This window comes from Narcine bancroftii, chromosome 3, assembly GCF_036971445.1.
Source record: "Narcine bancroftii isolate sNarBan1 chromosome 3, sNarBan1.hap1, whole genome shotgun sequence".
Lineage (NCBI taxonomy): Eukaryota > Metazoa > Chordata > Chondrichthyes > Torpediniformes > Narcinidae > Narcine > Narcine bancroftii.
In genome coordinates this window covers 252,084,730-252,111,867 of record NC_091471.1, presented here as the reverse complement: position 1 = coordinate 252,111,867, position 27,138 = coordinate 252,084,730, and the positions used below count along the sequence as shown (strand labels likewise).

The 27,138-nt window shown below is 48.8% G+C and overlaps 1 protein-coding gene across 2 annotated transcripts in view; it reads left to right on the top strand.

The window, feature by feature from the left end:
- The window catches only part of LOC138758538 (rho GTPase-activating protein SYDE2-like), a 65,591-nt gene extending 44,700 nt beyond the window's left edge, over window positions 1-20,891 (top strand). The window contains exons 4-8 of one of the 2 annotated variants that reach the window (XM_069927577.1): window positions 6,116-6,345; window positions 7,205-7,331; window positions 10,947-11,125; window positions 16,235-16,469; window positions 20,057-20,891. In XM_069927577.1, coding sequence (XP_069783678.1) covers window positions 6,116-6,345; window positions 7,205-7,331; window positions 10,947-11,125; window positions 16,235-16,469; window positions 20,057-20,091 — 806 coding nt within the window. In that variant the 3' untranslated portion in view covers window positions 20,092-20,891. Of the gene's footprint in view, window positions 1-6,115; window positions 6,346-7,204; window positions 7,332-10,946; window positions 11,126-16,234; window positions 16,470-17,556 lie in introns of both variants that reach the window. The other variant, XM_069927576.1, reaches the window with a different exon arrangement.
- The last annotated feature ends 6,247 nt before the right edge of the window (window positions 20,892-27,138 follow it).

Here is a 27,138-nt window from a genome sequence, read left to right as displayed (position 1 = left end):
CATGTTGTCCCAACCTACCGTGTTTGATGGCATTTCAGACCCACAGGCTGTCGGGGGGTGGGGGGGAGTGGGGTGATAGGATCAGTGTGGGAACTGGTGACGGGCTGTCAGGGAGAGTGTGGGACGATGGGATCGGTGTGGAGACTGGTAGTGGGCTGTTGGGGGGGGGGGGGCGGGGAGCGGGGCTGGGGGATCGGTGTGGGGATTGGCGGCACGCAGTTGGGGGAGGGAGCGGGACCAGTGCAGGGACTGACAGCAGGCCGCCGGGAGAGTCTCATGACACTGATCCCGCTGCTCCGCTCCACCCTCCCCCTCCCCCTCCTACCGACAGCCGGCCATCAGCCTCCAACGATAGGATGACGGTGATACCAGTGTACGGCCTGTCCCCTAGAGTGTCGTGAGTGCTCGGTCGGTCGGGCACGAGTTGTAGGCCGATTTCCCCAGTCCAGAGTTAATGGGACACTCCTCGAGGCTGAACCCCGAGGGAAAAGAGAGCGGGGTAAACCATAGCGAGTGTGGTTGGAGAAGAGTAGTCCTGAGGAATGCTTTTAAATTAATTTAAATTTAGACATACAGGCCATTTCGGCCCAATTACAGCCCATTTCGGCCCAATTACAGCCCATTAACCCTGGAACGCTTTGAACAGTGGGAGGAAACCAGAGCCCCCGGGGAAAGCCCACACAGACATGGAGAGCGAACCAATTCCGAACAGACAGCGCTGTAAAGGCATCGCACTAACTGATTACATTGAGAGTACTTCCCGAGGGGAAACGGAGAGTAGGTCTGGGAATAATCCTAAGAGGAGTGACCTCTGTACATGGGGTGATGAGAGTGGCGAGTGTCTGATACGGGGCCTTGAAGGGGGAAATCCACGGCTCTGTTTCTGAGGTTGTCCCTTTGGGAGTGCGTCGTACCACCGGAACGACTTGAGGAATAATCCACGGTGCTCGCGTCTCTCTCAAACGAGAGGGTGAGTCGGGAGTGGAAGTGAACGAAGCTGAAGCCTTGGCATTCACATGCTCATCTGTGTGGTCTGAGTTTCCGCAGGTCCCGGCACATTTACTGCGCTCGCGAATCCAATGTCTTGGCATTATTGCCAACCTGTAACATTATTGCTGATTTGTTTTGGCTGGTTGCTGGGAGCTCTGTTTGCCTGCATGCTCTGTTGAAGTCGTTCAGCAGTTCTCCCGGATCCACGTGCAGTGGAGGGGACGAGGGAATCCTTGGCCCCTACCTCGAACCACTGGAATCCTTACAGACGACTTCTCCCGGTTGCCCTTCGCCCAGCTCCCCCCTGGACTGGCAGGTGAAGTGTGGACGCGGCACTGCAGGAACAGCCCCGCTCGCCCAACCACACTAGTCCTGCCTGGATCCAGCAAGGTCGGGCTGGAGGGGCTCTAGAGCGGAGGACAGGCGTCTCTCGCCGGTTGCTGAGGAATGCTGCTGACCTGAAAGTTGGTCGAATCCTCCTGATCTGGCGCCCGGTTCTGTTGTAAGAACCAGATTCCAATAGAAGAAAGTGTAAAGTTGGAAGCAGGCTGCCCTGGCGATTAACATCAGAGCACATATCGCAGAAATATGTCCCTTCCCACAGAAACCTTATCTGCATCAGAAGGGAGGGGTTTGGAGTTTTGTTCAGGTTCTGTCCAGTGAGGTGAAGCAGGCACAAAGAAGTGGTGGGGAGATACACTCGCGGTTCACGAACTCACTGCCATATGGTGCCTCAGATGCACTGCAGGAGGAGCCTTAGGAAGCCTGAGTGGGGAACTGTGGTCGCGGCCTCATGGAAAGGCAGTGAGTGCATTAGAGTCCAGAAAGTACAGTAAAGTCCCTGTATTCTGGAATTCAAGCACAGAGGAAAAAAAAGTGGAAAATAAATAAAAACGTTTAAAATACGTAGCCAGTTCGCCAGTCACACTCTCAAGCAACCGGAAGATATACTTATCCGGCACCTTCCAATCCCTATACTTGGGATGCTTTAGGAGGGGAATTAAGGGATGGGGAAAAGGCAGGTAGATGGAGATGAGCCTATTGTCAGATCAGCCATGATCTCCCTGAATAGAACAGACTCGATGGGCCGCATGGCCGACTCCTGCTCCCATTATTCTTATGGGACTCTGCTCAAAGTTTATGGCCCCCCCCCTTCCTGTGAAGCTGTCAAGTTTTGGTTCTACTGACGACATAAAAATATTTGTTACGTGAGGTGGAAAGAAAACAAGGCTTTGCTGTGTCCCCTGTTAAAAACACTGCAAGACACATTACTCAATGTTCAGAGTTCATTGCCCTGGTTCCCTGAACATTCAGCCCCCTTCCACGTGGAAACGCTTCCTTACCTCCAATCCTCACAGCTACGAGCTGGAGCGGGTTCATAGAACATTCCATGTTGTCCCAACCTACCGCGTTTGATGGCATTTCAGACCCACAGGCTGTCGGGGGGTGGGGGGGAGTGGGGTGATAGGATCAGTGTGGGAACTGGTGACGGGCTGTCAGGGGGAGTGTGGGGCGATGGGATCGGTGTGGAGACTGGTAGTGGGCTGTTGGGGGGGGTGGGGACGGGGAGCGGGGCTGGGGGATCGGTGTGGGGATTGGCGGCACGCAGTTGGGGGAGGGAGCGGGACCAGTGCAGGGACTGACAGCAAGCCGCCGGGAGAGTCTCATGACACTGATCCCGCTGCTCCGGTCCACCCTCCCCCTCCCCCTCCTGCCGACAGCCGGCCATCAGCCCCCAACGATAGGATGACGGTGATACCAGTGTAGGGCCTCTCCCCTAGAGTGTCGTGAGTGCTCGGTCGGTGAGTGAACAATTTAATGACACGGGCACGATAGGATAGGATGACGGTGATGCCAATGAGCTACGATGATCACTGTCAGCGTTACTCATCTTTTTTGGGGGAAACAGTGGGTCTTTTATGTAATCAGATATGGTTTATATTTCCTACAAAAAAAACTAAACCCTTCCTACATTGTAACCCTCTATTGTCCAATCACATACAACCCTGAGATTCCTTTCCCTGCGGGTGAGGCAAAATTACCACTAATTGATAGTGCAAAAAGTAAACTGTACACAGTGTAAAACATGTAAACAGATAACGAATGTAAACAAGCTCCAATACAGAGAGAACAAAGGAAAATCAGTGAAGTGCATAAGCCAGAGTCCTTAAATGAGTTCCTGATTGAGTTTGTCGTTGAGGCATCTGATGGTGGAGGGGGACCAGCCGATCCTGAACCTGGTTGTGCAAGTCTTGTGACACCAAGACCTCTTTCCTGATGGTAGCAGTGAGAAGGTGTGCTGGGTGGTATGGGTCTGATTATTGATGTTGCCCTCCGACGCAACATTCACTGTAGATGTTCTCAATAGCACTTTCCACCACACCTGTGCAGAAATTTGCCAGGGTTTCTGATGTCAGACCAAACCTCCGCAAACTCCTGAGGAAGTTGAAACACTGACTCACTTTCTTTATGATGCCATTGGTGTGTTGGGTTCAGAAAATATCCTCTGAGATAGTGACTCCTAGGAACTTAAATTTACTCACCCTCTCCACCTCTGATCCCCCAATTATCACTGGATTGTAAACCTCTGATTTTCCCTTTCTGAAGTCAACTATCAGCTCCTTAGTTTTGGTGACATTGAGGGCAAGGTTGTTGTTGGTGCACCATTCAGCCAACTTTTCGTGGACTCATCCCCTTCCTTGATACAACCCACTACCATGGTATCATCGGCAAATTTGTAGATGGTGTTATTGTTGTACCGAGCCACATAGACGTAGGTGTAAAGTGAATAGAGCAGGGGGCTAAAAACACAGCCCTGTGGTGGTCCAGTACTGATGGAGATTGTGGAAGAGATGTTCTTACCAATTTTTACTGATTGTGATCTGGAGGTGAGGAAATCTATGATCCAATTACACAGTGGGGTGTTATCTCCCAGGTCTTTGAGTTTGCTGATCAGTTTTGAGGGGATGATGGTGTTAAATTCCAAACTGTAGTTGATAAAGAACATTATTTCATCCACTTGCCTGTCAGAATCTCATATATGGCCTAATTTTTTTGCCTCCACCACCATGCCTGGTAAGACATTCCAGACACCCACAACTCTTGGGTGGAAAGAAAAAACAACTTGGCCTTGACCTCTCTTGAACTCAGTCTGCCCAACTCTGCATCCTGTCTGTATCCTTTTGGAACCGACAACAACCTTTTGCACTATCCCAACCTTGTGCCCTGACTGACAAAGGCAAGTGCACCAAACATCCTGTCTACCACTATATGTACATACTCTTGGGTCCCTATTCTACCACAATCTCTAAGGCCCTGCCGTGTCCTGGTTTAACTTCCCAAAATGCATCATTTTATATTTAATTAAGTTAAATGCCATCTGCCATTACTTTGCCCACTTTTCCAGTTGATATCAATCCTGTTATAATCTTGGACAACCTTCACTGTCCACTACACCGCCAAGTTAGGTGTTATCTTCAATACTTAACCAACTACCTTCTCAGCCAAATGGATGGGAGTAAAACATGAAAGATTGCAGACACCATGATAGTTAAAGTAAAAACGGAAAGCTGGAGAAACTCCACAAGTCAAACAGTGACCTTTATATAGCAAAGATATAAGTGTGGCATAGTGGTTAGAGACAGAAGGTGTTTGTGTACGATATGAAGTTTGGAAGAGTTGTGGATGGAGCTGAATGTTGTCATAGTTTACAAAAGGATATAGGCAGGATGCAGAGTTGGGTGGAAAAGTGGCAGGTGGAGTTCAATCCAGACAAATGTGAGGTGATGCATTTTGGAAGGTAAAATCAGTACAGGGTTAATGGTCGGATACTTAACAGTGTGGAGGGACCAAGGGGTCCAAATCCATACATTTTTCTTGGTTGCTGCACTTCATTAATAGGGGGATTGCATTCAAGAGCTGAGAAGTTATGTTGCAGCTCTTCAAATCTCTGGTGAGACCATGTTAAGAGTATTATGTTCAGTTCTGGTCACCTCATTATAGGAAGGATGTGGAAGCTCTGGAGAGGGCGCAGAGGAGATTTACCAGGATGTTGCCTGGATTGGAAAATAAGTCTTATGAGGCAAGGTTAGCAGAGCTGGGACTTTTCTCTCTGGAGTGAAGAAGAATAAGAGGAAAATTGATCGAGGTCTACAAGATTCTGAGAGGCAGAAATAGGGTGGACAACCAGTTCCTTTATCCAGGGTGGGAATAGCAAACACCAGAGGACATATGTACCAAGTGAAGGGAGGGAAGTTTAGGGAAGACATCAGGAGTATTTTTTTTTTAAACAGAGTGTTGTGGGTACCTGGAATGCCTTGCCAGAGGTAGTGGTGGATGCTGGAACATTCAGGGCATTTAAGAGTCTCTTAGACATATCGATGAAAGAAAAGTAGAAAGTTACAAGGTAGGAAGGGTTTAGATTTTTTTTGGTAGGAATATGTAGGTCAGCACAACATTGAGGGCCGAAGGGAGCAGTGTTTTTCAACCTTTTTCTTTCTACTCACATACCACTTTAAGTATTCCCTATGCTATAGGTGCTCTGCGATTAGTAAGGGATTGCTTAAGGTGGTATGTGGGTGGAAAGAAAAAGTTTGAAAATCACTGTTTTAATCATACCTCATTGACTCGTTACGTGCACATTTTCAGAACTCCAAAGGAAATGGCCAATGACAATTTTTCTCAAGCAAAATATTTCAGTAACAATTGGGTCTGGAGCAGCAATTCTCAACCTTCCATTCCCACTCACACACCACCTTAAGCAATCCCTTACTAATCACAGAACACTGATGGGATAGGGATTACTTAAAGTGGTATATGTGAGTGGAAAGAAAAAGGTTTAGATCCACTGATCTAGAGACATGTCAGGCAGACTGGGTGAAAGTCTCCTATCTACAGATATCAGTGAACCACAAGGGTTTTACAACAAGATAAGTTTCATGGGCTCCATTGTGGATGTTATAATTGCTCAGAGATCCAGCTGGGGTGGGATTTGAACCCTAGACTCTGGATCATTGACACGGATTTATAGATTCCCAATGGATTATAACAGTCGTGATCTCTGACAGATTAATTGTCCCAGGTTGTGTAAACCTAATGAGAATGTTCATTGTGTGTTCCCTGGAAGGAGCACGTTCACACCAACTTGCCATGCAATTGGAACCCCGCGGGATCCTCTACATGAAGGTGTCGCTGGTGGAGGCACGGGATATCTCAGCCTGCTGCACTGACGAACATCGGGAGCCCAGGGTCTTCCGGATGGAACTCAAGGAGTTGGTGGAACGGGAGCGTTCTGGGGTCAGCGTACCCCTACTGATCCAGAAGTGTGTGTCTGAGATCGAGAAACGAGGCCTAAAGGTGAGGCTGTGTGGTGCTTGGGGCAGTCCATGGGGAAGAAGGGATCTGGGATTTGTTGGCATTGGATAGGGTGGCAGTGTGGGTGTGGTGGGCAGATGATACTGGGGCATGGCTTGGGAGGGAAGGTTGGAGCAGAGCAGGGTCAGAGCCAGGTGGGGAGTATACACTGGAAAAGGAAGGCAGGAGCAGTTAGTCAGGGAAACAGTGGGCAGGGAGTGCGGACGAGAGAGTAACCAGCTTGGGCAGGGGGTGGGGGAGAATGGGACAGGGGCAGTGGGATGTGGGCAGTGACCAGAGGGCAGGCAGGGGGTGGGTGCGGTGACCAGTGAGGGCAGTGACCGATGTGGACAATGTGACGGGGAAGTGGGATGTGGCCAGTGACCAGTGTGGGCAGATTTGTCCGAAGCTGAAGTGGGTGTGTCCCATCAAGGCCGAGTCCCTTGGGCTGAGCTAGTGAGTGATTGGCTGATTCTGCTGTCTATCTCGCCCCCTGTTGGCCAATCCATGCAGCACAGCAGTTTCATTCCCAGCAGACCCATGATGAAGAAAGCAAGGAGATCTATGGGAGGCTCCAGGGATCTCTCGGGACATTACAAGCCCCATTTATTTAGGGTGGCCGTTGACCACAACTTTGCTGTCTCCCCTGTGGGCAAGATGTTAGATTGGCCATGGGTGCTCAGGAACGACCCAGTGGCCTGATTGGATTGAGCACCTGGCTCCGTCTCGCTCAGGCCTGGGGCTACCTCTGAGATTCAGTAGTTCCAGTTTGTTTGAAAATTAGATGGTGTTTTTTCGATTGCACCTGGATTAATCTCCTTTTATTGTGTGCGACTCATGTCTGATTAAATGGATGTCCCAGGCCGTGGGTCTGTACCGTCTCTGTGGATCAGCTGCCATTAAGAAAGAGCTGCGGGATTCCTTCGAACGGGACAGTTCCTCTGTGGAGCTCTCTGAGGAAATCTACCCCGACATCAATGTCATTACAGGTGAGGTGAACTGCTCTCTGACCCTCGCCCTGTGGCATTCAGGAAGCCAGAGTGGTGGGCATGGATGGTGTGCCACAAGTGACACCTTTCTGCACAGCCCAGTATCATTACAGGGTGCTTAATGCCTGCACAAATCACTGTGCCAAGACATGGCCATTCGGCGTGTTGTTCCTGGTCTAGCTCGATGGAGACCCCCCCCCCACCCTTTGCTGGTCCGTAATTCGGCCCTTTTTGGATCTCCTTCTACTATTCCTGCCTGTAACAACTGCTGTGTTTGTGAGAATTCTCCTGATGGTCTTAAACATGCCCCTGGTACAAATGGAAACAAAGGGGGAAGGATGAAACTGGGGTGCAGGAAATTCTGGGTAGAACTGACCAGCAGGTGGAAATGTGTTGGGGCCACCTTTGAACAGATCAGGATCTGTATTTTCCAGCATGTATTGTCTGTCCCTAATTGTCCTTGAGAATATTATTTACATTTTTAAAATTAGACATAACAACACGGTAACAGGTCATTTCAGCCCATGACCCCATGCCACCCAATTACCCTACAACCCCCAGTATGTTTCGAATGAGATGTGTGCTCACTGTGAGTGATTTTGACCTTGATTAACAGACGTGGTGGTTTCCGACCATGTTCCCACCGGACAGGGTCACACGACCCTCCGTAGTTCACCAATGTGGCCAGTGCGGTTTGAAGGAATCTGAGCTCCTCCATTTCACAACCCCATGGTTAGTCTGAATGACACCTCAATTCTGCCTTCCCATCTCCCCACAGTGACCTTTCGCCCCTTGCTTATCAGATATGAACATCTGCCTTAACACTTTCACACTCTCCTTCTGCCCGAGAGACTTCCAAAGACTCGTGTCCTTCTGAAGAAAAGGTGTTGCTTCGTCGCTTTCTTAAATGGGCAAACCGTGACCTTATAGTTTGAGATTCTACCACAGAGAGTCGTCTCCACATCCAAAGTCAGGATGTCATGTTGTATAAAACTTTGGATCGACTGCATTTAAAGGACTGTGTGCAGAGCTGTTTGCCACTCTGTAGGAAGGATGGAAATGGTACAGGAGGTTCACCAGGATTTAGGTTTATTGTCAGAGTACATACCTGACATTATATAACCACTTACAGCACAGAAACAGGCCAGTTTGGCCCTACTAGTCTGTGCCAAACATCATCTCCCACCTAGTCCCACTGACCCACATTTGGCCCATAACCCTCCACATCTCTCCCGTCCATATATCTATCCAACCTTTCCTTGAATATTAACATCAATCTACCACCTCTGCCGGAAGTTCATTCCATACCCCCACCACCCTCTGCGTGAAGAAATTCCCCCTCACGTTTCCTTTAAACCTTTCCCCTTTTACTCTCAACCCTCTTGTTTGAATCTCCTCCTGTCTGGGTGGAAAAAGCCTATCCACATTGACTCTATTTTTAATACCTCTATCAAATCACCCCTCAACCTTCCATGCTCCAGGGAATAAAGTCCCAGCCTGCTCAACCTTTCCCTACAACTCAAACCCTGAAACCCTGGCAACATTCTTGTAAACCTCCTCTGCAGTCTTTCTATTCTGTTTATATCCTTCCTGTAATTCGGCAACCAAAACTACACACAATATTCCAAATTTGGCCTCACCAATGCCTTATATAATTTCAACATAACATCCCAACTCCTGTGTTCTATACTCTGATTTATGAAAGGCAACACATTAAATGCCTTCTTCACCACCCTATTCAACTTTCAGAGAATTACGTACCTTGACTCCTAAATCCCTTTGTTCCACTGCAATCCTCAAATGTCTACCCTTTAATGTGTATGTCCTTTTCCTGCAAGTGTGGCAGAATTACCACCTATAAGTAGTAAAAACTGACTCGATCTATGGATGTAAATAAATAAAGAAATCTAAACAAACATTGTGCAATACAGAGGGAAAAAAAATCAATCAAATGCACAAGAGTCCTTAAATGAGTCCCTGATTGATTTTGTTGTTGAAGAGTCTGATGGTGGCAGCTGTTCTTGAACCTGGTGGTGTGAGTCTTGTGGCGCCGATACCTCTTTCCTGATGGTCACAGTGAGAACAGACCGTGCGCTGGGTGATGTGGATTCTTGGGGCTACTGCCCTCCAATGGCAGCGCTTGCTATAGAAGTTTTCGATAGTGGGTTTTGCCTGTGACGTCCTGGGCTCTGTCCACTCCCTTTTGCAGGGCTTTTTGCTCAGGGGTATTGGTGTTCCCCAGACTAGACCATGATGCAGCTGGTTGGCACACTTTCCACCACACCTCTGGAGAAATTTCCCAGGGTTGACGACGTTGCCTAGATTAGAGACTACTGGGTACAAGGAGAGCTTGGACAAATTGGATATGATCTCTAGAGCAGGTGGACCTGAAAGGCTGGTATGTTTATAAAATTCTGAGAATTGAAAGGGTAGATAGTCTCCTTTCTACAAGAAGGCACAGATTTAAACTCTGCCTCCCTCACTGTCAAGGAGGTGTGTATGGCAAGTTCTTCTACACAGAGGTGATGATGCCTGGAATGTGTGGGAGGAGAGTTAGAAGAAGCAGATGTGGCTGCCACATTTAAGGGGCATTTAGACAGACAGAAGGAGGGATATGGTCTACGTGCAGGCAGGTGGGTTTAGTAATATTGATTAAAAACACACACAAATTCTGAAGGTACTCAGCCAGTCTTGCAGCATCCACAGAGCCAAAATCAATTCTCACCTCTCTTCAGATCCATTTAACTCCTTTTGTTGGCCTGGACTGCTTCCCCCCCCCCCCCCACCCTCCCTCACCGGCTGGTCTTCAGTCTTAATTCTGAAACCTTTCCTCTTCTTTGCTTATTCCTTGAGGAAGGGCTCAGAGCCAAAACGTCAGTAATATATCTATACCTCCTGTGGATGCTGTGAAACCGGCTGATTCCCTCCTGAGTTTTTCCTGCAATCACAGCGTCTGCAGACCTTTGTGCTTTACTTGGTAAGACCGGTGTTGTGCTCCCTGCAGACTGTGGAATTCAATGTTCTGTCCATGTTGTGAGGACCCTACATGATCACCTGTCGCAGTCGTGTTCCCCCCTCACTCGTCCAAGCTCCAACGGATATGCCTGTCCTCGCGTGCCAACTCCTTACCCTGCTGCCCCATCATTTCAAGTAACCTGAACTGATTCCAAAGTTTTACGTGATGAGTACAGTCCACAGACAGTTTTTCCCAGGGGCTCCTGTTTCCTCCTACCGTTTGAATCGTACCGGGGATGTAGGTTAATTAGGTGTAAATTGGGCAACATGGACTTGTGGGCCAAAATAGCCTGTTAATGTACTGTATATCTAAATTTGAAAAAAAATTTAAAAAGCCGAGCTAACTTTATCTTTGCATATTGAGCCAACTGTTTGACCTGCTGAGTTTCTTCAGCCTTGAGTTTTCATTTCAATATCAGAAGACTTTTGTGTTTTACACAAGATGAGATCTGAACTAATTTGGTTTGTATGCTCAGCCTTGGGCGAACAAAGACCCCGCAACAGTGGGAAGAACGGAGTGCCCAACTCACCGAGGTTGCGTCTCTCCGTCAGGGGCAGTCTACTGGCTTTGATGACTCCCTCTCTCTGCCGCATCCACAGGCATTCTCAAGGACTACCTGCGGGAGCTGCCATCTCCCCTCATCACGAGGACCCTGTACGACGTGGTGCTGGAGGCCACAACCACAAAGCCCCTGAAGATTTCCAACGGGGTGCCCGATGCCAGTCTCTGCTCCGTGAACACCGTGGCCCTGCTTGACTGCCTCCCTCAAGCTGAGAAGGTAATGTGACCTCAATCCGACTGGGTCAAGATGTCCCACGATCCTGACATTCCCATTCCCTTCCCTCCCCAGCCCATCACCCCCATCATAGCTGGATCCGGCCTCACAACTACCAGTCCCAAAACAGAGTCTACACCAGCCAGTCAACATATACAGGACCCATAGGGGCCTCAGACTGAAATCATAAAATAGTATTTGTTTTTTATGTAGTCATTAGGAGTGAAATATGGAAGAAACCAACTGAACGACTGCCTCACAGGGAGGTGGGTCCAAGGGGGGTCACAGCCAAGAAAAGGTTGAGATTTACTGTTTGGCCGCTGAGTTTGTTGGGTGGGGGGTTCTCTTATTGTCCCTTTCTCCCCCACCCGTGTCCCCCTCTCCCCCGCGTCCCCCTCTCCCCTCCCTTTCTCCTCCCCCCTCCCTCCATCCCCCTCTCCCCTCCACCTCATTCCTGATGGTAGTGGGTCAAAGATCCTGTGTGCTGGGTGGAAAGGGCCCTCTGTAATTCTCTGAGCCCTTGTTCCCGGAAGATGTCGTCAAAAGGGAGTCTCCAGTGATCTGCTTGACTTTTTTTGATGAGCCCCTGTATTGACTTCAGGTCCGAAGTTATCATCCCACACAATGACGCAGCCAGACAGGACGCTCAGTTGTTCTCCTGTAAAATGTTGTGAAGCCAGGGGCTGGTGTCCTTGCCCTTCTCAACCTCCTGAGGAAGTGTAGGCACTGCTGTGCTTTCCTGACTATTGAGGAGGTTCCCAATCTCATGCAAAGCTTGGTTTAATTCTCCCTCACAGTTTTCACATGTGTGGAGAGTGTTGTGAGCCTGCCAACTATGGTTCACAACATCGCATTCCATTTTAAGCTATGATTTCATTTGAATTGGGAGGGGAAATTGGAAAATGTAGTCAGTGATGATGTTATTTTCCAGACTGCAAGATGGCGAGTACTGGCCTCAAAGAGGTGAACTCGATAGGCTGGGAGAGAACTGGGAATGAACAAGTCAGACTATCCTTCAGATCCAGTGCGGAGTCTGAGCCAGCAGATTACGTGTCCCAGAGGCGATCAGAAAAGTTGCCGAGCTGAGACTGAGAGCTTCAATAGCAAACATTTTCGTCTTCCAGAGGAGACATTAAACTCCCATTGTGCTCTCTGTAGGAAGCCCCAGGCAGAGTTAAAATATACGACCAATTATACTAGACAGCAATTTTTTTTCCCCAAAAGGTTTGCTTCCTGACCAAAAAATTGGGACAATTTCAAGCTGAAAACAAAGATAATTTCAGATATGCTGCATCACATAGGAAGTAGGAGAAATATTAAATGAACTTTTATTGAATTTAATATGTTTAATCACATAACGATGCTGACACATTGTGTTAGTTCAACTGACCTAAAAAATGTTTTGCCGTTGATTTTCATTTGTACTCAGCATCTGATGCCTCCTGTGTCAGCGTCCAACAATTGATGGATTCCAGTCGCAATGTCCTGGTGAAACCATTCACCATGTTCATCACGCACCAGGATCAGCAGGGAAGACATCCGAGTGCGAATGCCGAAAATGAATTTTCAATGACATATTGCATGTTCAATGACATGGTTTTGTCTACTTGAAGAAGACTTAAAATATGACAGGAAATCACAAAAAGAGGTTATATCTTTACAAAAAGGGTGCGTGATAGGAAAATATTAAGGTGATTTTCATGATCAGCAGCTCACAGCCCATAAAATAGATCCAAGTGTTCAGGAAGCCAACTCTTCATTGACCAGTGTTTATCTGGCTGTGGTCACATTGCTATGGGAACTTTCTATGCACATGATGGCTCTTGCTTCCCCCCATACCAGCAGTGACTACCCTGCTGCCTGGTGGCCTTGGGGTGAGGGTTAGTGAGGATGCCAGAACTACTCCCCTCCAGCCATCCTCCAGGTCCCTGACAGAGCAGGGCAGAGCGGGATACAGCAGGTAGTGCTGCTGCCATCTGGCACAGTCCCGACCTCCAGTGGCGTTTGCATTGTGACCGTGTGGGTTTCCTCTCGCACTCTGGGGGGAGGGGCACCCGGGTTGGTTGGTCACTTCTGGAGTATTGGTGAGTGGGAGACTGTGGTCGAAGTGGGTGGCCACAAGGGAAAGAACAGGTTCCAGGGAAATGGATCTCGTGGCAATGCGCCAAAGATATGAGTGATGAAGAAGGTGTTGGCTGTACTTGGCTTCATTGGGCAGCTGGATAAAACTTTGCTAAGGCCACATCTGGAGTACTGAGTCCATATTGGCAGCACTGCTAAACTGGTATCGCTGGTATGGACCCCAGAGAACGGAGATGTGGTGCTACTCCAAGGGGTTTAACTGCCCAGTCCTAATGCTGGAGGCTCCGTACAGGCTTTAAACAGCTGGTTAAAGGAGCCAATGGTGCTTGTGAGTAAAATACTGCAACCCCTGAGGTCTGTGTCCAAGGTGGCAGCGACTGTGCTCAGGCAGCAGCCACGAGGGGTTACAGACTCCGCAGAAGCAGCAGGGCATCAGAAAAGAGGAGACACCTCCCCCCACACCCCCCCTCCCCCGCCAATGTTGAGAAGGAGAAGTAGAGGAGATGACCCTGCTGGGGACCAGCGGCTGAAGGACCCATACAGGCTGCAGATTGTTCAGGGACCCACACGTGCTGCTGGAAATAGGCACATGGGAATCAGTTAACAGAACCGGGATTCACAAGAGGCAAAAGGGGCTTCCGAAGGGCTTCGGGCCCTGATAACTTCCTGATCAGGTCGGGGGGGTTGGATCTGGAGCTCGGGTTGCCGATGAATTGAGCAGGAGTCAGCTGTGGGAGCTCAGTGACCCTAAAGGGACTCTCTTCTGCTTCTTGTTCTCTCTTTCTGTAAGGGGCGCCGGGCAACACTAATAGCAACAGGCAGAAGGCAATTTTGTGTAATAGTACATGTTCTGTACTATTGAATCCTGGTCAACCTATTCCGGGATGGAGGTGGAGGCAGTGGAAAGGGGCCTAAAGAGGTTTGCCAGGATGTTGCCTGGTTTAGACGGAGATGAGTTACGGGCAGAGGTTGGACAAACTTGGGTTATTTTCTCAGGAGTGTCGGAAGCTGAGGGAGACTTGATAAGGCGCAACAACAACTGCACTTCCTGAGAAGACTGAAGCAAGCAAGGCTACCGGCCGCCATTCCTGCCAACCTTCCACAGGAGCTCCATCGAGAGCGTTCTGGCTACATCATGATGCGGTGCGGTTGCTGCAGAGAAATGGATCAGAGGCCAATCCACAGGAGCATAAGATTGGCAGAAATCATCACTGGAGTCTTCCCACCACCCCCCCCCCCCCCACCGCCCCCCCCACCCCCGCCATCAACGTGACCTACCAGATTGTTGTTTGAAGAGGGCGTGCAAAATCATTGAACACCCTTCTGCCCTGCGCCCAGCATCTATCAGCAGCTCCCGTCAGGGAAGAGATACAGGAGTATCAGAGCCTGCACCACCAGGATGAGGAACAGCTTTCCACAGGCTGTGAGAATGGCGAACAACCAAAGGAACTGCTCAGACTGACCACCCGAGGCTCTCATAGCTCTGAAACAGTATTTATTTGTATATAATGTTACGGAATGAGTTAATACAATTATGGAATAAAATGTATCTTAAGGAATAAAGTTAGATTGTGGGGGTTTAGGTATATCTTTACTTTCTACAAGGGACATTAACATTTCACAAAAGACATCTCATTTGAAATGCAAGAACTATGTCTGCCATTGACCTTCCAGAAATCATGAAGAATGCCTGTGAAGACTTCACAAGTAGGTTTTAATTGGATTGATATTGTGGAATTGAAATAAACAATTGTCTTTAAAGGAACAGATGTCCAGGCTCAGAAACTGATTAATCTTTTATTGCTAAACTGGTGTCAATAATCCAAGTTTCTGGTTGAGGTCTGGCTGCTCTAGGAGGGATCATGTGGTTTTGCAAACTGAGGAAAAAAACATGCCATTCTTTGGGGACAGAGAGAGAGAGAGAGAGAGTCAGTTGGTTGACTGCAGCAGTTGGTGGTGAAGACTGCAAGTTTGCAGACCTGCTACAAGACCCCATTTCAAGACAGGTATTGAGTTCTTGAGTTCAGCCTATTCTAAACCTCTAGTCAATTGCAGAGGGCGTGGCTGGTCAATGTGTTTCTCCTGAAATAGGGGAAAAAGAAAAACTCTCTGTGGTAACCTGTAAGAAGAGATTATCTTTTGGAAAAGCCCACGGAGGTGGGGGGGGGGGCAAGTTTCTTCAGCAAGACACCTCAGTGGCTGATTGAAGGAGATCAGTGCGTCCAATGAACAACAAAGAACTCTCCGAAACCAACTAAGACCTTCCTGAATGGTAGCAACTTAAGTTAAAGCACAGAGCCTGGTGAAGATCATAATTGTTCAATCGTGTGCACAGTATGGAAAATTGCAGATACCAGTGAAACTTGGAGAAGGGAAAAGTGAATGATTGAACAGTGAAAAAGAACTTTCCTGAACACATAAACATTACATATAAGTGCACTTAGAATTAGAAGGGGTTAAGTTAACAGTAACAAGTTAAATATTAATCTTATTGTGTATGAAGAAAATTAAAATAATTTTGTTTAAGTAACCATTGTCTTGGTGAATTTCGATTGCTACTGGTTTTTGGAGACCTCTAGGCTCGTAACAATATGAATACTGCATATGCATTATTAGTCTGTGTGTGTATTCTGTCTGGTTGGGTGTCTGCATGTTTTGCACTGAGGATTGGAGAATGCTGTGTCGTCGGGTTGTACTTGTACAGTCAGATGACAATAAATTTGACCTGACAAATGACAAACAGAAGCCCAAGTCAGCTCCTAGCTCTGCCCTTCAGAGGCAGCTTCCGCCTTGTGCACTGGATCATTACCGCTGTGCTAGATGGTCAGGGGTCTAATTTGGGCCTCTCCTCTCTCCCCATTCCTCCTTCTGCCCCTCCCCCCCCCCCCAGCCATATCAGGAACAATGATGCCAATGCTGAGAGCCACGTGGAGGGTGGTCCCTTTCCAGCGAATGGCCAGTTTGCGACGGAGACTCGGGGAGGGAGGTGATCACAGTCTTCTCTGTAATGTGTGTGTGCTGTCCCCTCAGGCCACGCTGACCCTACTCCTTGACCACCTGAGCCTGGTGGCCTCGCTCCAGGAGTCCAACAAGATGACGTGTCAGAACCTGGCTGTCTGCTTTGGGCCCGTGCTCCTCGGGCAGAAGCAGGAGAACCCCCAGCAAGGCGGCTCCTGCTCCTTCTCCCACTCCAAGGAACTGGCCAGTGCACTGGACTTCAAGAGGCACATCGAGGTTTTGCACTACCTGCTGCAGCTGTGGCCCAGTAAGTTTATGGTTGGGTTCTCCAGGGCATCGTAGGTTGTGAGGTGGAGAAGTTTGAAAGTCAAAATACATCAGCTGTGAATAGTGGGACAGATTCGATGGGCTGAGTGGTCTAATTCTGCTCCTGTCTTATGGACTGTATGAATGTATAGATGCTATGAAGACTCAGCATCTGAACTCCTGCATCTCCTGACTCAACTCATTCCCAGCCTACACTAATTTCAGTTTTATTGTCAGAGTACGTTCATGACATCATATATTCTCCGGCGGGTCAGAGAAAGTGAATAAACAAAAACTGCACATAATGTACACATATAAACAAACTGAGGGGTTGGAGTATTGGACCTCTGAGCCCATAGTGCCTTCCATGTAACCCAGGACACTCAAACTGGTGACATTGGCAGGTGTCTTAAGAACGTAAGAAATTGGAGCAGGAGCCGACCATCTGGCCCGCCGAGTCTGCTCCTCCGTTCAATGAGATCACAGCTGATCTGAGGACAGGCTCATCTCTACCTCCCTGCCTTTTCCCCATTCCCCTTAATTCCCAAACTATGTAAAAATCTATCTGACCTTGTCCTAAATATATTTACTGAGGTCGCCTCCACTGCTTCAATGGGCAGCAAATTCCACAGATTCACCACCCTCTGGGAAAATCAGTTCCTCCTCATCTCCATCCTAAATCTGCTCCCCTCATTCTGGTTGCCCCCACCAATGGAAACAACTTACCTACCTCGATCTTATCTATGCCTTTCATATTTTATACATCCTATAAGACCTCTCATTCTTGTAAATTCCAAATTAGTACAGTCCCAGACAACACAATCTCTCCTCATCAACTTCTCTGGAATCAACTTCTGCACCGCCTCCAAAGCCAGTCCATCCTTCCTCAAGTAAGGAGATCAGAACTGCATGCAGTGCTCCACATTCGGCCTCACTAATGCCTTGTACATTTGCAGCATAACCTCCCTTCTCCTAAATTCAATCCCTCTGGCATTGAAGGCCAACGTTCCATTTGCCTTCTCGATAGTCACTGCGCCTGCAAATTGACCATTCGTGATTCTCCTCTCGTCCCTGCCTCTTGCCCTCAGGTGACCGGATCCGAGAGAAGCGAAAAACGTTGGTGGATCAGTGCTTGCGTCCCAGACAGCAGATACCAGCAGCGGTGCTCCCGTCCGAGGAGGTGGTATGCCGGACCCGTTTGGGACGATCAGCCAGCTCATCCCGTTACCGGCATGCTGGCGACTGGAGCAGCTGCGGACGCAGTTACCTGCGGCAGAAGAACAGAGGGGAGACGGATGATCGCATACAACTGCCCTTCCTGGGCTCCAACTCCCCGGGGTCGCTTGGACTCACAAAGGGAACGGACAGTGGCGCGCAGCCCTCGGAGGGGCGAGACAGTGGGACAAGCCCCTCGGAGGGGTCAGACGGCTGGACATGCTCCTCGGAGGGGTCAAACAGGGCAACGCGCCCCTTGGAGGGATTGGACAGTGGGTCACAGCCCTTGGAGGGGTCACACAGTGGGATGCACCCCTCAGAGGTGCTAAACAATGAGAAATACCCCTCAAAGGGGTCAGACAGTGGGACACGACCCTCGGAGAGGTCAAACAGTAGGACACAGCCCTCAGAAGATTCATATAGAGGAACACGCCCCTCGGAGGGGTCAGACGGTGGGAAATGCCCCTCAGAGGGGTCAGACGGTGGGATATGTCCCTCAGAGGAGGCACATAATGGTTCACAACCCTTGGAGAGGTCAGTCAGTGGGCCAATTTCCAGCACTGGACATGGTGGAAGTCCGTTCTGTGAAGCGGAGCTGGATTTTGAGTCCGGCCTCAGCGGGAGGACGAAAGATTTTGACAGTTTGATTGCTGACATCGAGCGGGAACTCGCAAAGAAAATCATCTTCCTCTGAGCATGGAGGACGAGGGCCATGAGGTCGGAGGACAGGCTTGACCAATAGGAATGGACTGCCCATTCCAGTGTCCATGCCCAGTTGGCACTGAGCTGGCCTCTGCTCAGACAGATGTTTCCCTGTAGTGTGTGCTGGGACCTCCCTTCTACATCCCTCCCCTCCCCCAGTTAGTGATCCCCCCCGCCTCATCCTATCGGCCCAGTGGTTGAACCCCAACTCCCAACCCACCCATGCCCACCCCCCCAACCCACTACCCCAAGCCCCCCCCAGTGATAGCTGTGTCTCCCTGCACCCACCTCCCTCCCCTGCCTCTCGCCACCTCCCCTCCCTCACACCTTGCCTCCCCTACCATCACCTCCCTCCAATTCCCATCCCTTACCGCCCCACCTTCCATCCCCTCGACCAACCTACCTCTCTCTCTCCCTCATCTCCTCTGCCCTACCCCTCCCCTCCTTTCACCCCACTCTCCCATTCTCCCTCCCAACTCTTGCCCCTCTCTGCCACCATCTGCCTTCTCCCTCTCCCCTTTCCCTGGGCTGTGCTGGGTGGGGACTGCTGGCTGCAGTGTTCCCTTCTGATCATGCCACGCTGGAGGGTCCTGTGGCCGAAGGATCAGATGGCTCCCCACCTCGCATCCCCAGTGTAGGGACAACCCACAGCTGAGGGGATGCAGAGACTGCCGCAGGAATATGCTAGGTCAGTGAGACTGGGTGGTAGGATGATGCAGGAAATGGCAATGCACATGCCTGGTACAAAATAGCTGGAGATCAAAATGCTTTTATACATATATATATTATTATATTAAATATTTAAGTTTCACATGTATTTTTGCAGCTGGACTTTGGAGAACTTATGCTGTATTTCAGAGTTACTCTGCTCCCCTCTCCCATCTCCCTCTGGCTCCCTTCCCCCCCCCCGCCCACACACACACACCACCAAGTTCCCTATCCCTGGTCCCTGTTATCCCTGGCTATCCACTCTCCCTGCTCCCCCCTCAAGCCCAGAGGGACCTATCCAACAGGGGTAGGGGCTCAGCCCTGAAGAGAAGCCTCTTCACTGGGAACATTCCCTTCCGGGAGTGGCAGTTCCCTGCCAGGTTTCCTTGCTGGCGGCGCGGGGTAGGAGAAAAATGACGGGCTGTGTGGCCTCCTGCTTGTGGTCCGAGGTGTGAGTGGCCTGATCTTGGCTGGATGCTGCAGGGCTGTGGGGAGGCTCTGGCCCGTCTAAGCCATTTAGCCCATCGAAGCTGGCCTAGATCTGGGAGAGAATGCATTCTGCTGCTCCCTGCCCGGCACTGGATTGGATTCCGCAGCTGGAGACAAGGGATTACTTCAATCCTGCCAGCCCTCTTCGACATCTCTCCTCCCCCTCCTCCCATCATTTCCCTTCCTCCTGCTCCACCCTCCACCTCCCCTCCTCCCCCCCCTGTTCCCCTCCCCTTTCCTCCCTTATTGTCCCCACCTCTCCTCTTCCTCTACCCACTACCCTTCCATTCCTTCATCTCTTACTCCCCTCTCCTACCCTCCCCTTCCCCTCCAGTGGCTACTCATAGTGAGCCGCCCCGTCCCAGTGCCCACAGACAAATCCGGGAGTCACTGGGAGACAAGCGCAGCCAGTGTGGTCCAAACGTCTTTGCCTGTTGGAGATGGTGATGTCTCTATCCTGTCCAATCTCCACAGGAAAGTATCCTGCCTGGCTGCATCACAGACTGTGAATGTTTGGGAATTCCAGTGCCATGAAGGCAGAAGGCTGCAAACACAGCCAGGTCTACCACAGGCTCCAACCTGCCACCCACTGCAGACATCTGTGTAAGGCGCTGCCTCAAGGAGGCAGCCAACATAAAAAGGACTCTCATCACCCTGGTCACAATCTCTTCTCACTGCTATCTTCAGGTAGAAGGTACAGAAACCTGAAGACCAACACCAAAGGTTCAAGAATAGTTTCTTGCCAACACTGATCAGACTCTTGAATCTCCCCTTGTTGCACCGATTGGGGACCACCACCACAGAAGGACTGTCTGCAAATCACTTTTCTTTGTACAAGGATTACTGTGAATATTTATATCTATCTTGTGCATTGATTGTCTCTTTATTTAATTCAATTAAGTTTATTATTATAGTTTCTCTCTCCAAGTACCTGCTTGGCTGCAGCAAGTAGGAATTTTGGCTGATGTGCACATCATAGAACGTGTAGGGCCTATAAACCCTGCCGTCACCCGCGCTGCCGCTACAGGCCAGCAGATGTCAGCAGACACACCCTCCAGCCCCAGCTGCCACGGCAGGAGACACAAGGCAGAACAGGCACTATCCAGAGGAAACCTTGCCTTACCTATGTATCTGTATTCCCAGATCCCTCTGTTCTACCGCACTCCTCAGTGCCCGACCATTTACCCTGTATGTCCAATCTTGGTTTATCCTTCCCAAATGCAATACCTCATATTTTGATGAAGGGCTCAAGCCCAAAATGTTGGTTCTGTATCTTTATCATTGCTACATAAAGCACAGTTTGACCTGATGGGTTTCTCCAACATTGTGTTTTTATTTCACACTTGTCTGCTTTAAATATTATCTGCTGTTTCTTTTCAGCCCATTTTTCTAGCTGGTCCAGATCCCTCTGCCACCCAATTTACATCCCATTAACCTACACCCCCGGTACATTTTCAATGGTGGGAGGAAACCAGAGCCCCTGGAGAAATCCCACACAGACACGGGGAGAACATGCAAACTCCTTACAGACAGTGCAGGATTTGAACCCCGGACCAGTCCCAATCACTGGCGCTTTAAAGGGTAGCTAACCGCTACCCCAACTATGCCAACCTATTGAAAGCTTTTCTCACTGTCCACAGCGCCTCCAATCTTAGTGTCATCTGCAAACTTACTGATCCTATTGACCACATTATCATCCAGATTGTTGATAATCGATGACAAATAACAATGGTCCCAGCACCAATCCCTGAGGCACACCGTTAGTTACATGCCTCCAGCCTGAGAAGCAATCATCCACTCTCTGTGGATGGTTCATTACTTCACCATGAGCACAAAGTGTCTGCAGTGGGGCCTCTAAATGCTCACTATGGGTCACAGGCTGGGCGGGGGGGCGGGGAGGGGGGAGTCGAATCTCTCAGGCTCACTCTGAGTAGGAGTGTCAGGAAGGGGTGAACCAGGTGGGGCCAGATCCCTTAGGGGTACAGTGTCAGTGTCCTGTCTGGGAATTTAACATGGGCATAATTGGGGTTAGTATGCAGTAGCTGAATTGGTTGGACTAGGTCCGTTTTACGCGTCCGAGTGCGGCTCTTCTGCAAAACAGTCCCAGGCTCAGATAAACCAATCCATCACAGTTCCTGATATCCTAGGAAAAGCAAACATACTTTCATGAGGTGTTTGATTTGTTGCAGTACACAGTAAAAACCGAATAGAATGTAGCACCTCAGGCAGCACCTCCTGCCATCGGTAACAGGGTAACCATGTGTCTTTAACGTAAGGTTAACAGTCTTATAGACTGTAGCATTAGCCCTTTTGACCTGCCCATTGCCCTGTGGGTTGTAGCTCGTGGTGCAACTGGTGGCAATCCCCTTTCGTAGCAGGGCTTGGCGCAGCTCAGCGCTCATGAATGCTGAGCCTCTGTATGAATGTAATTGGGAAAACCAAACACATTGAAAATTCTGTCAACTGCCTCAATGACAGACGCTGACGAGACATCAGGGCAGGGTATCACGAAGGGAAACCTTGAATATTCTTCGATTACAGTAATGAAATACATATTTTTGTTGTTGGAAGATAACAGCCCTTTAAAATCCAAGCTAATCCTCTCAAAAGGTTGGGTTGCCTTGATGAGAGTGGCCTCCGGAGCTTTAAAGTACTGCAGTTTGCATTCTGCGCAAACAGGACAGCTTTCAGACAGTTTTCTGACTTCTTCCAGGGAGGAAAGGAAGGTTGTTAGCCCTTATGTAGTGGAAGAATCTCGTGATCCATGGGTGGCACAGTCTGCTGTGGATCTCCTTTAGCCCCTCAAGCTGAGCACCGGCAGCAGCTCCTGACAATGCATGAGAGGGATCAATTAACCTGCCGGGTCTGTACTGGATCTCATAATTGTAAGTTGAGAGTTCTATTTGCCAGCATGCCATCTTATCGTTTTTGATTTTACTTTTGTGTTTAGTACTGAACATGTAGGCTACAGATTTTTGATCAGTGACCAAGGTAAATTTTCTGCCGGCTAGAAAGTGTCTCCAAAAGCGAACAGCTTCAATGATAGCCTGGGCTTCTTTTTCAATGGCAGGATGTTTTAGTTCAGGTTCGCGTAACGTGCGGGAGAAGAATGCCACAGGTCTGCCCTTTTGATTAAGGGTTCCTGCCAAGGTACAATCTGAGGCATCAGTTTCCACTTGGAATGGGACATCCTCGTCAATGGACGAGAGTGCAGCTTTGGCAATATCAGCTTTAATCCTCTTTAAAGCCTTCAAGGCCATATCAGAGAGAGGAAAAGATTTTGTGTTAAACAGAGGGCGTGCTTTCGTAGCGTTGTCATGTATCCATTTGCAGTAGTAGGAAAAGAATCCCATACACCTTTTAAGGGCTTTTGCTGAGTCTGGGGTGGTAACTTCTAAAGGGGAGCCATTCTTTCCGGATTGAGGCAGATTTCGCCATTGCGGACAATGTAGCCCAGAATGGGTAGCTCTGTTACATTGAAAACACATTTGCCCTCGTTAAATGTAAGGTTGAGTTCTTTAGCTGTTGCTAAAAATTTCTTTAAGTTGCTGTTGTGTTCCGTCTACGTTTTCCCAAAGATGGTGATGTTATCCAGATAGGGAAACGTACCCTATAACTCATATGTTCTAACAATCTTATCCATCTCCCTCTGAAACACTGACACTCCATTATTGACTCCAAAAGGTACCCTTTTAAACTGGTATAACCCCCCATCAGCCTGAGAGGCCGAATAGGGTAGTTTCCTTTTTTTAATGGAGATTTGGTGGTAAGCTGCCTTGAGGTCGATAGTGGAGTACACTTTGTATTGCGCTATCTGATTAATCAGCTCTGAATGGGCAACTAAAGCGGCATCGTCTGCAAAGAGTAGTTCACGGACAAGTTGCTCTTGTGTCTTGGTGTGAGCTTTCAGGCCTTCCGTGCGGTACCGGATGTAAACTGCGTCTTCATTGTTGAGGTCTTTCATGGCTTGGTTCAGCGTCATGCTGAAGAAGATTGAAAAGAGGGTTGGTGCGAGAACGCAGCCTTGCTTCACGCCATTGTTTATGGAGAAGGGTTCAGAGAGCTCATTGCTGTATCTGACCCGACCTTGTTGGTTTTCAGCGCTTGACGTCCTGTTTTGCGGAAACTGCCAAAATGTTTGGGCTGGATGTCAGCCTGGAGAAAACTGAGGTCCTCCATCAGCCAGCTCCCCACCATGACTACCAGCCCCCCCACATCTCCATCGGGCACACAAAACTCAAAACGGTCAACCAGTTTACCAATCTCGGGTGCACCATTTCATCGGATGTAAGGATCGACAATGAGATAGACAACAGACTCTCCAAGGCAAATAGCGCCTTTGGAAGACTACACAAAAGAGTCTGGAAAAACAACCAACTGAAAAACCGCACAAAGATAAGCATATACAGAGCCGTTGTCATACCCACACTCCTGTTCGGCTCCGAATCATGGGTCCTCTACCGGCATCACCTACGGCTCCTAGAACGCTTCCACCAGCGTTGTCTCCGCTCCATCCTTAACATTCATTGGAGCGACTTCATCCCTAACATCGAAGTACTCGAGATGGCAGAGGCCGACAGCATCGAATCCACGCTGTTGAAGATCCAACTGCGCTGGGTAGGTCACGTCTACAGAATGGAGGACCATCGCCTCCCCAAGATCGTGTTATATGGCGAGCTCTCCACTGGCCATCGTGTCAGAGGTGCACCAAAGAAAAGGTACAAGGACTGCCTAAAGAAATCTCTTGGTGCCTGCCACATTGACCACCGCCAGTGGGCTGATATCGCCTCAAACCGTGCATCTTGGCGCCTCACAGTTTGGCAGGCAGCAACCTCCTTTGAAGAAGACCGCAGAGCCCACCTCACTGACAAAAGACAAAGGAGGAAAAACCCAACACCCAACCCCAACCAACCAATTTTCCCCTGCAACCGCTGCAACCGTGTCTGCCTGTCCCGCATCGGACTTGTCAGCCACAAACGAGCCTGCAGCTGACGTGGACATTTACCCCTCCATAAATCTTCATCCGCGAAGCCAAGCCAAAGATCTGATTAATCATTTCATTGATGCGTGGCAGGGGGAAGGAATCCAGGTTAGTGTAATCGTTGATTGTCTGGCTGTAGTCAATAGCCAGTTGTTTCTTAGTGTGATTTTTCACAACTACCAGCTGGGGTCACCACAGACTCTTACTGGGTTCAATTACTCCCTCTTTAAGCAGTCTGTGGATCTCAGCTTTGATAAACTTATGATCCTATTTGCTGTAAGAAGGGCTCTTAGTGGCAATTGACTGACACTTGGGGGATAAATCACTGAAAAGAGAGGGAGCTTTGATCTTTAATGTGGACAAACTGCAATAACTAGTGCGGGGGATGGTAAGTGTGGGTAGTGGCCCATCGAAATTTAACACTACACTTTTCATCTGAGATTGAATATCCAACCCCAGTAACACAGGAGCAGAGAGCTCAGGCATTACAAAAAGCCAAAAATAAGCAAGACAATGTCCCTGCAATTTTAAAGTAACTTTTCACTTGTCCCATTCAGTTTTTGTAAGTTCACTACAAGCCATCGATATCTTTCGGTTCGCTGGATATCTCCGCAAATTTAAGGCTTTGGCGTCCTTCTCGTGGAAGTAGCTATCAGTGCTGCCGAAGTCTATTAAGCAATCGAAAGCCTCACCATTCACCTCCCCCTTCATAGTCAACCGTTCCAGTCTGTAACAACCCCCAAGCTTTACAGTCAATTGAGTTAACACAGGAAAACTTTGTGTTGATCTCACCTCGCCATTACTTGAAGCCAATTCAGTCGGCTCGTCTGAAGATTCCCCTTTTTCACAGTTTCTTCCATTCCTGCAGCTCTAGGACACATTTTCTTGGTGCTTCTCTTCTTTTTATCAGTGGGTGTACTTTTTGCCTTACACACTTTAGTGAAGTGCCCGAGTTTACCAAAATAGCTGAAGGTAGAAAATTGAGCCAGGCACTTCTGTCTGGGGTACCAGCTCTTACCACAGAAGTAGCATTTGCCAGGGATTCGTCCTTTTTTTTCCTTCAGGATTCCAGCACTCCTGGATGTTTCCCTTTTGGTTTCTAGCATTTCACTGGACCATATGGCACTTCTCAGTGTTTTGGCTGGAGTGACTGCCTGGTCGTAGGTTAAGGGCTCTGTCTCCAGCAGCCTCTGACAGATGTAACTGGAGTCGATTCCGTTGACAAAAGCATCCAGCTTCAAGGCATTGCAGTGTTGTTGCACATTGACTGCCCTGACATCACATTCGTTTGCCAGTGAGTCAAGGGCTAGTGCATAGGCAGCATCATTTTCCCCGAGTTTCTAGCGTCTAGTCAACAACTGGTGTCGAGCAAGTACCACGTTCCGTGGCGCCACATAGTAAGTGGTCAGACGCTCCCGGGCTATAGTCAGTGTGCTAGATCCTTGCTTTACGGCAAAAGGGACCTCATCCAGCAGGGAATTCAGATGGCCCCACTGTATCGCCTCATCGTCCATGCTCCTTCGAGCCATGTAGTAATTGAAACAAGCAATCCAGTGGTTGAAAGTTTCTCTAGCCTTTGGAGCAGACTGGTCGATTGTCAGCCGCTCTGGCTTGAGCGCTGCATCCATTTCTGCTAATAAAATTGAAGTGCCAGTTAATGAAGTTAGCAAAGGCGATGTAGTCAAACAATAATCATGGCTTTTATTAGCAGAAACTAACGGAACAATAATGAAAGACAATGGATGCATACACAGTTATATCTAAGGGAGTGTCCTTAACAGTAGAGATAAGGGAGGGGGGGGCGTGGCAAGATGGCGTAGGAAACAGACGTGCCTTCCAGACCTCTCCTGACTCTGATTTATTGTTTTGTCTTTAAGTGCCCGTTAAAGTTCTTTTAAAAGTTTATAAATAATAAGAGGTGTTGGATTAGTGCCTAATGGTTTATATGCAAAAAAAAAGGTAAAAGAAAACATCAACAGACTGTTAAAAAACTACATTTTCCGAAATTGTCTGAACCTACTTGTTTACAAGAAGCCAGGACTCAGCGTAGAATGGATCCAGAGGAAGACGTACAGAGTTCGGCATTGAAACTCCGTTTTAAGCCGGTGAGGCTCTTTGAAGGTCGCATTCAACAGCTTTCAGACCAAAGAGCTGGACAGGTGCCAGTATTTCACACAACAGCCACTGTGAGGGCTGTTACTCAGACTTTGACAGTTGAATCAGCTGGGGCGCCACCAGCTGGAGAGTTAAAGAGCTGTCATTAGACTGCTACAGTGGTGGCGCTGCAAAATGCATCTTCAATTACAATGGTTTTTCCAGACATCGATTCAGTGAAGATGATTAAAGAGATTTGGCTTAAAGATAACTCTGATCTTCAGTCTCCTGGCATTGCTGCGGGGACTTTGAGAGGGATTTTTATACGAAGTCAAACTGCTAGAAAAGATACTAAATTAAGGGAAGGGACAGAAGATCCCGTGGTCTCTAAGGAACAGCAAGACCCCATTATGCCTGAATCTACTTCTGTTGAAATGTCTGTTAAAGATCTTGAAGATAAGATATATTCTGTATCGAGTCA